This window comes from Loxodonta africana, chromosome 3, assembly GCF_030014295.1.
Source record: "Loxodonta africana isolate mLoxAfr1 chromosome 3, mLoxAfr1.hap2, whole genome shotgun sequence".
Taxonomy (NCBI): domain Eukaryota; kingdom Metazoa; phylum Chordata; class Mammalia; order Proboscidea; family Elephantidae; genus Loxodonta; species Loxodonta africana.
In genome coordinates, this window is record NC_087344.1 from 156,952,520 (window position 1) to 156,966,361 (window position 13,842).

General features: G+C 38.1%; 1 protein-coding gene across 2 annotated transcripts in view; it reads left to right on the plus strand.

Moving 5' to 3' along the window:
* SPAG17 (sperm associated antigen 17) overlaps nt 1–13,842 on the plus strand; it is a 259,459-nt gene that overhangs the window by 177,585 nt on the left and 68,032 nt on the right. For both annotated transcript variants that reach the window (XM_064282366.1, XM_003409619.4), the window contains exons 21-26: nt 338–577; nt 1,850–1,961; nt 3,153–3,311; nt 5,959–6,072; nt 8,175–8,353; nt 11,437–11,554. In XM_064282366.1, the coding sequence (XP_064138436.1) occupies nt 338–577; nt 1,850–1,961; nt 3,153–3,311; nt 5,959–6,072; nt 8,175–8,353; nt 11,437–11,554 (922 nt within the window). The remainder of the gene's footprint in view (nt 1–337; nt 578–1,849; nt 1,962–3,152; nt 3,312–5,958; nt 6,073–8,174; nt 8,354–11,436; nt 11,555–13,842) is intronic.

Below are 13,842 nucleotides of genomic sequence, written 5' to 3' on the forward strand. Positions count from 1 at the left end.
AACTGCCGACCTTTGAGTTAGCAGCTGAACACTTAGCCACTGCACCACAGTAGCCTAGGCTAAAGGTAATAAAGACCTCATTAAGGCAATTGTAACAGGGTGTGAGAGAAGGTGAAATGAAGAGAGATCTCTAAGGAGAACTGACATGATTTAGTATACGGAAGATAGGTAAGAGAAATCGAAGAGGACTCCAAGGTTTCTGCTTGCAGTTTTCTGATTTGTCGGAAGTGATATTTATAAAAATCAGGTTAAATGTTCTCCAAAATGAACATGAATGGAACTCATATTTAATTTGTTTCAAAGTCCTGTTAAATGTATTTTTTAAATGTTTTCACAGGCATGGAAGGAAGAACAAGACCGATTAGCAGAAGAAGAGCGCTTAAGGGAAGAAAAAAAAGCAGAAAAGAAGAGTAAAGAAGCTGGTAAAAAGAAAGGCAAGGATAAGGAAGAGAAGGAAGATAGTAAGGCTCCAAAGAAAAAATCTTCTCTCAAGGATAGAAGTAAAGAGGAGCAAACAAAGGTCCCAGAACCAACAGAGGAGCCCGGCCAGCAACTAGAACCTGAGATAGTTTACCCGGTAAAATCAATGTTCTAAGAAGCTTCTTGGGGCTATTCCTAATTGTTTGGGGAAAACACAACTTCTATGGAAACACAGCCAGTTCCCTAGTTTTCACTGCCAAGGCTTTGGGGTTCTTCCTGTATAGCTGAGCTCAGACCTGTAGTCCGTCCTATGGTAGCTAGAAACTTCCTGTAGCCAATCACCAAGACAGGAATATTCTCAGGTCAGTTTTTCTTGAGTACCGTGAAGCTAGGTTACTAGAGGCAGTAAAGATGTTAATTTGACATAAAAGCATCCATTAAGGTGTCTGTAATGGGCAGCTGTGATAGGTTAACACAGACACAAGTGTAGTCTTTATCTGTCTCAGATGATAGAATTTGCTGAGTATGTTTGCTTGCCTCTGTGCAGACATCCAAGTTTCTAGGGCTGTCTGCTTCTGTGAAACTTTGCCATGCAGAGAAACCTTCCCTTTCCTCACACAGCAATTAAGAAAACCTAGTGTGGTTGAATAGAAAAAAATTTCACGGTCCCTGCCCTTCTTTCCATCTTTTACTTGAAGCCAGTAGTTCTCAGGCATTAGAAGGCAGTGGAATCACCAGGACATCTTTTAAAACACAAATTGCTTTGCCCAGCTACCAGGATTTCTGATCTGTAGATCTGGGCTGGGGCCAGAGAATCTGCACTTCTAACAAGTTCCCAGGTGAAACCACACTAAAAGACCCACTGACCTAAGCTCCCCTCTTTCTCTCTGCCTCTCAGAAGTAGGTTCATGTCTTATCACCCAAGGGCCTCCACCCTTCTTCCTATTTTCCCTAAAAATTAGAAATTAATGAAATGAGCTCTATTAACACTTTATTAAAAAAAAAAATTCCTTTAAGATATGACCTTCTAAAGTATAGTATCACTGCCCCTCAAAATAACAGTTCACTTTAAGCAGAAAATTAACATCCAATTAAATTTCTTCTCCCACTACCTTGGCAATATTATGATTTGATTTAGACTAGGTTATGAGGATGCCCTAATGAATAGAGTTTAACCTCTTGGACCTCCTTTAGTCATGCATCTCATTGTAACACCATAGGAGGGGCTAAAGATACTATGGGGAAGTCCTCAGGGGTCTACAGAGGCCCATGAGTCAGTGGTCTACAGAGGCCCATGAGTCATGGGTCTACAAAGTGACAGAAAAATTAGCACAAATTAAGCTTATGGCAACTTTAATTGGCCAACACTAGTGAGTTGATTTTTGTCAATTGCAGTTCCTCACTCAAAACACGATGTTTTCTGTTCTAGTTTCGAGGATACAATATGGGAGATGTACCCATCCAAATCTCAGGAACAAATTATTATCTGTATCCTTCGGATGGAGGACTTATTGAAGTGGAAAAGATATTGTTTGAAAAAGGTACATTTCGAAAGCAGCTGGTTATTGGCTTGAACGGTGTTAGCTCATTTCAAACCATCATGGGGTTTTGGAGCACTTCCTGAGTGTGATAAGTGAGAATGGCAGTGTGCCCACTGCAATTCATTTACGTGTCAGACTTTAAATTCTTCTATCATAATGGACTCTACAAGGCATTGGTAAGCTGAGAGTTTAGCTTGGACACACTAATATAACAATACCCAATGTTAAAATATTAAAATACTCCCATACTACTGATAAATAGTATAATAGTAACTGCAATGAGCACAGTAGCTAATAATATTAATCACAACGTATTCTGTTATCTCAGAAACCAAGGGCATACTATGATTTTGTTCTGACTTGGACTCTGGAGCACACAGCTTGGGACCTGCTAGTTATTTCAACCACTGAGAAATTGCCTTTGGATTAAAAAGTCTTTAAGTGGGAAAGGCGTTTGGCAGGAGAACTGAGGAGGAACTAGTCTGTAAAACCCCGAGAGAAAATGCTTCATTCTTCCCAAGGGGAGAGCAGGACCCGGGCTCTAGGGAGGCTGTTAGGGGCATCCTACAAGCATACTTTTTTGACTGTGCCTTAAGGATCCCTCAGGTGGGTTTGGGGAGCTGTGCTTTATTTGACAACTTATCATCTGGTGGGAGGCAATGGACTCTGAGAGCTGTGAAGAGGTCAGGTTGAGAGCTACGGCTGCTAACTAAAAGGTCTGCAGTTCGAATTCACCAGCCGCTTCTTGGAAACTCTGTGGGGCAGTTTTACTCTGTCCTATAGGGTCACTATGAGTCAGAATCAACTCAATGGCAATGGGTTTATAACTAACATTTATGTAATTCTTTATAAGTTGCAAAGGCCTTTCACATACTCTCATTTAATTAATCACAGTGCTGACTATTGGTGTACATTAACCTCAGCCGATTTATTTTCTCTTCTAATCGATTGGCTTATGTAATTTGGGTTGAGATGTGACTAGAAGGCTTGCACGTATCTCCCTAATCCGTCTACCATTTATTCCTGGAATTCCACCGTCCTTGAGTTCTTTAGACATCGTCTTATAAAGATGTTGATACTCCTAGCTATTTCCAGTGTCTGGTTTAAACTCTGTGCTGCGTTAACCTCTTGTCAAGCAGCTTGATGTGGCATCCCATTCAGCCTGTTTTCTATCCCATGATTATTCCTTAGGCCCAACTTTTGTCAAAGTGAAAGTGAAAAAGGATAAGCACAGTTTTATAATTCACTTAAAAGACCCTAAAACAATTGAGAGAAAGGAAGATAAAGAAGAGGATCACCCTTCAGAAGAAGAGAAAGAAGAAAAAAATGAGGAGCCAGGGTCTGAAACAGGTAAGCGGCTCCATCTTGGTGACAGTGGGGAGTAATACCGAACTACTGTGCCAGCAAACCCATCCACTTGGCAAAAACACAGATGGATCCTTTGCACTCAACACGTGGGAGTTTTCTAGATAGTGACTGAGGTATTCTGCCATTCGGCTTACATGCATTTTCCTTAATGTAGTATGTAGTGAAGCCCAATCTGTAGTGGGCAGCTCACTTGGTTAGCCCACCCAGCTCTTGATTCCAGTTGTCATACAGAATCTACCCAACCTTGTATGTAGCAATGTTGAGATCGCAGTGTGCGTTTTGGCCTTAATTTAGGTTTAACACTTGTACCAAGTACAGTCTCTAGAACTCCAAACCAGTTGTCATCAAGTAGATTTCAACTCATGGCAACCCCATGTGTGTCAGAGTAGAACTGTATTCCACAGGGTTTTCAATGGCCAGCTTTTTGGAAGTAAGTTGCTGGGTCTTTCTTCCAAGATGCCCATGGGTGGACTTGAACCTCCAACCTTTTGGTAGCAGCTGTTTGCAACACTCAGGGACTCCTTCTAGGACTCAGGTCTCCATTAATTGGTTCCTACTGAAGGTTTAGCTTTACTCCAGTATTCTTTCCAAATCATGGGATTTCTTTCTATGCAGTCTTTATTACTTAGTTCTCTCTGTAGCACCATATTTCTTAGGTTGCAAGGACAAGGGAAAATGAGAGTCTCTACCTGTTTGAAGGTGAGCTACAAATGGGTCTTCCACTGAGAAACACCATGAAACTTCCTGGCAGCACCATTTAACACCCTCAGACAACACCACCTGGATAAATTAGTTGCTTCCAGCCCAATGGGTTATGGGTTATACCTGCAGAAATAGATCAGTTAATTAATAAAGCTTTTTGGACTCAACATTAGTGGTAAGATCAATAACTAAATCACTCTTACAAGTTTAGTTACAGAAACAATATTTTTCAAAACCAAGGTAGAAACACCAAGTCTGACAAGTATGAATGTAACCAAGAACTTTGCAACAGAACCTTTAATTACTTTACTTTGTTTTACCTGATGTAGAAGTATATAAACTATTATAAAAAATTAGAAAACATCGAAATATTTAAAGAAGGTAATAGCTGCCCATAATTCTGCCACCTCAGTAATAGCTATGGTTATAATTAGTGTATTTTTCCTTTACTTTATCATCGTGATCATTTTTCTATTCATTATTCTTTGAAAACAAGCTTTTTTAAGGCTTCATCATATTTCATTGGTATATATGTATATCATAACATTTATTAATCATTTTCATGCTTTTACATATTTACGTGACCTTTCACCTAAATAAATAAACAGATATATTTATATATACATATATATTTATGTAGCATAGCAATAATTGTGAGGATGGTGCAGGACCAGGCAGTGTTTCATTCTGTTGTGCATGGGATCGCTATGAATCGGAACCAACTCGACAGCACCTAACAACAACAATGTATGTAAATATATATATATCATAATTTGTTTAATAATATATATATATTTTGCATATTAAGGTGATTTCCAATAGCTAACCCTCTGTCCACTAGGCCCCTCTTAGATGAGCTATTTCAAAGTGCTTTCCCTCAAATTTCTAAGCCCATACCCTCAAATTAATGTTGTATGAAGGTGCCTATTTCCCTGTAGAGGGACATTGTTGGTTCCATGATAGAATTCTCACCTTCCAAGCAGAAGATCCAGGTTAATTCCCAGCCAGTGCACCTCGTACAGCCACCGCCCATCTGTCAGTGGTGGTTTGCCTGTTGCTATGATACTGAACAGCTTTCAACAGAGCTTCCAGACTAAGACACACTAGGAAGAAAGGCCTGGAGGTCTACTTTGAAAAATCAGCCAGTGAGAAACCTATGGATCACAACAGTTCAATCCGAAACAGATCATGAAATGAAAATGCAGGACCAGGCAAGGTTTTTGTTCCATTGTGCATAGGATTGCCATGAGTTGGGGGCTGACTTGTCAGCAACTAACAACATTTCCCAGCACCCTGATCAACACTAAATACTACCTTTCGTTCCATTTGTCATTTGTACTTCCCTGTCTAAAAATGATCTCTTCATGGATCAGAATATTTTAAATTAGTATTGCCCCATATTGATTATCTATGATAATAGAGGGAATGGCGAACTAAAAAAAAAAAAACCACAAAACAGAAAATTCATAGATTCTTCACATATACCTTAAGAATGTATGCTTAAACAGATTTTGCTTTTAAATTATGTTTGACTGAAACCATTTTAAAATGTGATTTAAAATGTAAGGAATCTTGAATGTAGGGATTTTAGAATGCTTTTTAAAATGTGGGAAATTGAGACAGAATTGATGGTTTTCATTTTAAAATTCACATGGATAATCTGTCATATGAATAACTTGCATATGGCTATGCCATCAACCAATTTGCTTCCTCTCTTCATTTTAACTTAAACCCCTTAAAACAAGAGTCACAAAATTTCCCTTTAACAGCCCTGATGCGTGGTAAGGGTTAAACTGATTATTTTTGAGTCGATTGTCATAGACCAACTAAGATCCTCATTCCTAGCCTTCATGCTGAGTTTTGCTTACTTTTCTTTTGAATAAAATGGGAATGTCCGTCATTTAATTTTTTTTTTTTTTTCTTTTAGAAGGATCAAATGTCAAGAAAAAAGCTATAAGCAAGTTTGGATCTTTTTCTGCCACCTTGGAAAATGGAATCTGCCTCTCAATAAGTTACTATGGATCCAGTGGAATGGCTCCAGGTGAAGTAAATGCAACAGAAAGGATAAGGGGTGCCCGCCCATCCTCAATCTGTTTCACACTTACTGACAGAGACAGATTACCCAATAAGCAAGGTATGCACGGGCTTACTTGTGCTTACTTACTAATCTGTAGTGCACAATTCCACCTGTTTTTAAAGTGAAATCATGCACTACAGATTAGTAAGTAAGCACAAGTAGCCTGTACCTTGCTTACTGTAAGCCTGTTCATACCTTGCTTACTGGTTAATCCACACCTGCTTACTGATAAACATATTCTGATTTAATGCCCTTCAGAGCTTTTCGTGCATAGTGAGGATATAAGATGCGTGTATGTGTGTGTGTGTGTGGGAGGGGAAGATATACATACATATATATGTGTGAATATATGTGTTTATATATATGAACCCTGATGGTGCAATGGTTAAGAGCTCTGTGACTAAACAAAAGGTTGGCAGCTCAAATCCACCAGCCACTCCTTGGAAACCCTATAGGACAGTTCTACTCTTTCTTATAGGGTCTCTGTGAGTCAAAATCAACTCGACTGCAAGGGGTTTATATATATAGGAAATAAAAAATAATGCTTTGAAGTTTAAACATCATTTATTATATATATGTAATCTTATATATAAATATATATACATAATGAAATCACACGCACACATATGTATGTATTCCAGTTATCTTTGTTAACTAGCCCATGAATATAAGCCTGTTAGTTGGTGCCAAAGAAAACATGATTTGCCAAGGAACCCTCTTAGTTTTCTACAAAATAATATTTTTATGGATCCTATGATTGTGGAATTACTTAGCGTGTTTCAGGACATTAGTCTTAAAAGAGCCATTCATTGGACATCTTAAAGAATTTCTCTACCCTGCTTCCAATAAACACATCATTCTCAACTGGGAGCTATTTTCTTACATACCATGAAATAGTATGTCACTTTACCAAGGACCATTTAGGAAATCTTGTGGGTTCTAATGCTTTTTAGAGGAATCGAACCACAACACAGCAAAATCAAACAACAAAAAAAAAGCATTACAAAAACAAAAGGTAATCCCTATGCTGTATAGTCTAAGGCTACATTAAATCATTTGTGTGTTAGTGTAGATCATGGTGATCCAATTGTCTGTTTTACCAGGTAGTTCCTTTTGTGCAGAGACACCATTCCCGTGAATCACGTACCTTCTCTTGTGCCAAATAGCCTAGTACTCCAGTGAGTTAGAAAGTCGGTTAAATTTGTTAACGATTTTGCTTTATCTGGGAGTTGGTCTTTTAATTTTGTATTTGAATTGTTTTAAGCCAACAATTGAAGAAATTATTTGGTGTCTAACAAATTATTTATTAAAATCCATTGTCACTGCATGCTAACTAAGAATTTCTATCTCCTCTGAGCAGATTATCACTATTTTAGATTAAGGTATTTATAGTCTACTCTCTATCAATTGTATTGCTCCTGCTTCCTAAGTGATTTCCTTGTTCTTGATTTAATCCTTAAATTTATATGTGATCATTCCATTTAAAACAAATGTCCCGAATTTCAGGCTATAAGCATTCCATTTGAAAATGTTCATAGTAAATAATTAGTAATGTCTTACTGCCTGAATTTTTTTTTAATTAAATGTATGTGTCTTTTTAAAAATACATTAAAAATTCCTTAAGCATACATAAAACATTGATATTTAAGAACTTGTATCTGCTAGTGGCAAAAGAAAATTTCAATCCTTGCATTCCCTGTAATTGGGTATAGACAGCTAAGGAGGTACTTCCCCATGTGGTTTCCAAGGCTATAATCTTTACAGAAGCAGATTACCACATCTTTCTTCCGTGGAGTGGCAGGTGGCTTTAAACCACCAACCTTTGGTTAGCAGCTGAGCGCTTTAACCACCGTGTCACCAGGGCTCCATATTAAAGTATTAAGTACTCCATATTTTATAAATTTTTTATAAGTATTTTCAAATTCAGTTTACTACCCCTGGAATCTATCCAGCTGATAATCAAATTATTGCTGAACTTAGATAAATTTTGTAATGTAAATTTTGTTTAACAAGCATATCAAATATGAATGTTTCATTTTCTTGTTTTCCCCTTCTTCTATTTACAGAGGATAAGGACCATAATTTGGAAACAATGTTGAATATCCCTTCAGCACTTACTCCAACAATAATCCCTGTAATAGCAACTATTCCTCAAGGCAAAGCAAAAGGAGGGAAAACAAAAGGCAAAGAAAAGCCTAAAGAATCCATTAAAGAAGAAGAGCACCCAAAAGAAGAAGAGAAAAAGGTAAATGAACCTTGCCATGGATTTCCAAACTCTTGTTTCTTCCTCAATGTTTACTCTTTAAAACTCTGGGACTATGTCAATAATGTTATTACAGTGCATTTCAATTGTGCTCCTGAATTTTATTGTACAGCTGCATTAACATTCTTCCTATTTTCAACTCTGAATGGACAAGAAGAGATTTGGATGCAGAGGTTGGATCCACACTCTAGGAAACACTGTTTTATGCAGATTGTTTCAGGTTATTCATTCTAAGCTCAGAACAACTAGTTCAGCCTTTTTCCCACCCTGGTTCTTAGTTTTTCTTAACTTTTGATTGGTTCAGCTTCCACCATTCCTTACTTTTAAACTTTATTTAGCTTGAGATAACAACTGGAAGAGGAGATTCTATAACTAAACAATGGCAGACTTTGATAGATATTAATGTGCTAAGAATCCAGCAAGACTCAGAGACAGCCAGTCCAACTTACACTTATGATTAAAGATCATTCCACCTTCTATCCTCAGACCTCATACACACACACACAAATACAAACACGAGCTTTGACTTTAAATACTTTTCTAATAGAGAAAACACAGATCAGAAGAGGACTCTAAAAGAAGGACAAGAAGGAAACGACTCATCAAACCTTGTACAAGTACAAATACTTGACTTTTAATCAGAAGAAAAAAATGTGTTAAAAAGTGCTCAGGAAATTGGATTTTAGACTCTGACCCTTTACAATTTAGGTGTTTAAATGTTACTCAGCCTCAGCACAGTGTTTATTTGGCTACACTAGATAAGTTGCCTCATGTCAGCCCACTTGACCCTTATGAAGTAAAAATGTTCAAATATTGAACGGAGTGATTCCAGGTAATCTCTTTAAAACTAATTTGGCTGAAAAGAATTTGGTAGCAAACCAACTAGTTCACCCAACGCTTTTGAAAACTGATGATAATAGGAGGATGGGGAAATGCTTACTGGTTTTGTATGTAATGAGATTTGTGTCTTTGAGCATTTTTGTTCATTTTACCGAATTTCCACTTGATTTTTTCACTTAATTTTGCTTTGTGTTTTTAATTCATTTTCAGCTAATTATTCATATTCTTCCTCTGTTAGTGACCAAAAAAACAATCAGAACAACCTAAATGATCAACAATAGAAGACCAGTTAGAATAAACTCAATGTCCAGGGATGAGGGATCAGTTGGATCAATTTTAGTGGCTACCAAAGGAAAACCAAGTGGAAAAACTGAAATGATTATTAATAGCAGATTGGTTGCAAGTAACCAAATAACTTCCATTCTTTTTGTTTGTTTCTTTTTTTTTTTTTAACAGCGTTATTGAAATATAATTCATATAAAACCAATTTAAATTATTTGGCTTTTTAGAATACTCCAGAGATGGGCAACCATCACCCCCAAAAGAAGCCCCATGCCCATTAGCAGTTATTCTTCATCTTCCCCCAGCCCTAGGCAACCACTAATCTACTGTCTCAATATATTTGCCTATTCTGGCCTTTTCATATAAAAGGAAGCATAAAATATGTGGTCACTCATTACTGGCATCTATGTCCATTCTTTTTTTAATTATTTTTGTACTTTAGATGAAGATTTACAGAATAAATTACTCATTAAACAACTAATACACACGTTGTTTTGTGGCATTGGTTGCCAACCCCACGACATGTCAGCGCACTCCCCCTCTGAACCCTGCGCTCCCCGCTACCAGCTTTCCTGTCTCCTCCTGCCTTCCTGTCCCTGGCCCTCAGGCTGGTGTGCCCGCTTAGTCTCATTTTGTTTTATAAGCCTATCTAACCTTTGGCTGAAGGGTGAACCTCAGAAGTGACATCAGTACTGAGTCAAAAGATTCTTTTAGGGGCCATATCGTCAGACCAGTAAGTATGGTCTTTCTTTGTGAGTCCGAATTTTGTTCTACATTTTTCTCTAGCTCTGTCTGGGACCCTCTATTGTAATCCCTGTCAGAGCAGTTGGTAGTGATAGCTGAGCACCATCGAGTTGTGCTGGACTCAGTCTGGTGGAGCCTGTGGTAGTTGTGGTCCGTTAGTCCTTTGGACTAATCTTTCCCTTGTGTCTTTGGTCTTCTTCATTCTCCCTTGCTCCAGACAGGGCAGAACCAGTGGAGTGTCTTAGATGGCCAGTTACAAGCTTTTAAGACCCCTGATTCTACTCACCAAAGTAGGACATAGAACATTTTCTTTACAAACTATGCTATGCCAATTGAGCTAGATATCCCCCCAAGACCATGGTCCCCAGCCCTCAGCCCAGTAATTCAGTTCTTCATAACTTTCATTCTTGAGTACACATAACCAAACAAGAATTCGGGCATAGCTGGCACAAAATTAATTAGAATAATTAAGCCCACTGTTAGCAAGTCAATTTCAACTCATAGTGACCCTACAGGACAAAGGAGAACTGCCCCCATAGGGTTTCCAAGACTGTAAACCTTTATGGGAGCAGACTCTCACATCTTTCTCCATAGAGCTGCTGGTGGGTTAGAACCGCCGACCTTTTTGCTTAGCACCCAAGCACTTTATTAGACACATCCAAATCCTCGTTAATTTATAAATAACTTCTTATATTGTGTCTTTATTGTTTTTAATTCCTAGAGAAGGAGTTCATGCTCATTACAGAAAAATAAGGACACATATCTTAATAGTATAATATCTCTAGCATCTCACTGTAAGAATTACACAAAGAAGGCAACGGGATGTTGTTCTCCCATGTACCCTACCCTAAACCTAGACATTCGATTAAAGGTGTCTTTAAAGGCCTAGTTCAAGCCCCAACTCGGCCTTGAAACCTTTCTCAATTATTCTCATTAACTTTGAACTCTCCCTTTTCTGAGGAAAGACTGCCAACCATCTGTACTGTTGTTTAACTGTTTCACATGTCTGTGTTTCACTCTACAAGTAGAACATAAACTGCACAAAGGCAGAGACACATGCATCCTCACAGGTCTATTGCACACCTCACCCTGGGCAAGTCACATCCTAAAGACTCAGCAAGTGTTCAGTCAAAATAAATCAAGAGCTCATTTAGCAAATGAGAAGCAATTATTCACATGCTAACTTTTTTATTTTACAGGAAGAAGTAGAACCAGAACCTGTTGTACAAGAGACTCTTTTTGTTCCCACCTTCCAAAACCTAAATGTATCTTGCCCCAGTGGGCTGCTATTGACCTTCATTGGGCAAGAGTCTGCAAGTAAGTGCTAGCTGGGGTGGAGCAGGGAGGCAGGGGGCAAAAAATATAGAAAACGGTTAAATAACCATAGAAAAGTGTGCATTTTCCTACCAGTTAAACATACTCGTCGTTGATAATGAACAAGGTTATTTTTAAATAATGATAATTATAATAACTACCATATTTTGAGCACTTATTATGTGCCAGGCACTGTTTTAAGTACTTAATATATATATCAAAAAAACAAAATACAAGTGCTATGAGCTAGGTACAAATAACTCCTTTTACAAAATAAAGAACTTGAGGTTTTAAGAGGTTCAGTAACTTGCCCAAGGTCACCCAGCTCCTAAGTGGCAGAGCTAAGATGCCATTCCTGGTCCAGTGTTGGCAGAGCCAGTGATCTTAACAACTACTGTGCAGCCCTGACTTCCTGTCTCTACAAGAGCCATAGGTACTGTACTTTGTAAATCTGATCAAAACAAAGGACAGTGAGCACAAAGTAAATATAGATAAATGCAGGTTAAATGGATGAAGAAAACCCAAATCAGTCATCATTTCCAGACCTAAGTATATAATTTTATATTCTGTTGCTTCTACATATGACTTCTAACCTATTATTGTTGATGTTAGCGGCCTTAGTGTCCACCCCCCCAACTCAAGGCAAACCCAATGCAAAACAAAACACGGCCCAGTCCTGTGCCATCCCCATGATCAGTTGCAGATCAGACTGTTCTGATTTCACAGGGTTCCCATTTGCTGGTTTTTGGAAGTAGATCTCCAGGTCTTTCTTCCTAGGCTGTCTTCTGGAAGCTCTGCCAAAACCTTTCCACCATCATAGCTACACGCAAGCCTCCACTGATAGACAGGTAGCAGCTGGGCAACAGGTGCATTGGCCGGGAGTTGAACTCATGTCTCCCTCATGGAAAGAGAGAATTCTACCACTGAACCACCACTGCCGCATTAAGCTGTATAAATAAGTACAAGCAGAACTTCTTTAACTAACCTGATGGGACATCCATATTAGTGATTCAATTTGAATGCCATTTAAATGGAGCCCTCTGTTGCAGTTGAAGTAAAAGATGCAACAAAGCACTAAAGTAGACCCCAAGTTCTGAAGTTGGCTCTGGCATAAACTAATGATATGGCCTTTTAAAGTTACTCACTGTCTCTGGACCAAGTTTCCTCATCTGATAAATGCTAATTATATAAAAGGATCCCAAAGTTTTTCCAACCAAGTATCCTCTTTGCTAAGATTCCCTTATTTCACCATATTTGAAGAGAGTGTGCCCATTAAAAAAAGAAAAATGACTATTTAAAAATAATTTTTTTATTGCCAGCCAAAAGACACAAAACTAAATATTACAGTTAATCTGTGTTGTCTTACCTCAGATTGATTTTGCTTTTCACTAGGTGTTCTATGTTATTAATAGACTATGAGCCTCTGTTTTTATTTCCAAGGATCTCTAGTTGTCCAGGTTCTCCATGATGAGACCCACTGTGCTAAATGGTCACTCAGATCTTCTAAAGTGTAAGGTGCTATGAGTATACTGAGAGGGATAGTGTGCTCACATCCAAGGATCTATTTGTTTGCTTGTTTATTTATTTATTTTCTTAGTCTTGTTACCAAACCCCAGCTGAAGACCTATTCCACCTGTGCTTTCCATTAGTTCCATTGTTTACCCTATATTTTCATCATTCTGTCAGGCTAGGTAATGTGGCTAATGATAACTCTGCCTGGAACACATAATCTTTTTTAAATCTTCCGTATGTTAAGATATCCTCATTCAAATCTGAACATAATTACAATACACTTGCCAAAGAAGTAGTATCTTCATCAGGATCAGTCTTGGACATAAGGAGAGAAAGGCACATGGGGTAAGAAGAAAGAGCCCAGACTGACTTCTTTCTTGGGTGACTTTGGACAAGCTATAACCCCATAGGTTTTGAGAAAACATTTTCTAACCTGGAACATATTATTCAAATGTTAGTTTTTTGGTTGTGATAGTGATGGTCGTTTTGCCGGTATAAGGTAATGGTTAGACACAGAGACTGGGTTCAAATCCCAGCTTTGCCACATACTGGCTGTGTAACCTTGGGGAAGTTCTAACCCCCACCCCTACCCCTAAGCCTCCGTTTCTTCATCTGAAAACTCTGGAAAGTGAAAACATTTACCTTACAGGATTGCTGAGGTAGACTGAATAATATAAAGCATTTAGCATGTAGAAATATCTCAATAAATGTTTACTACTTTATCATTAATCATTGTTATTTCTCTTGTAATTTGAAGGGTACTATGAAGGGCCTTCATT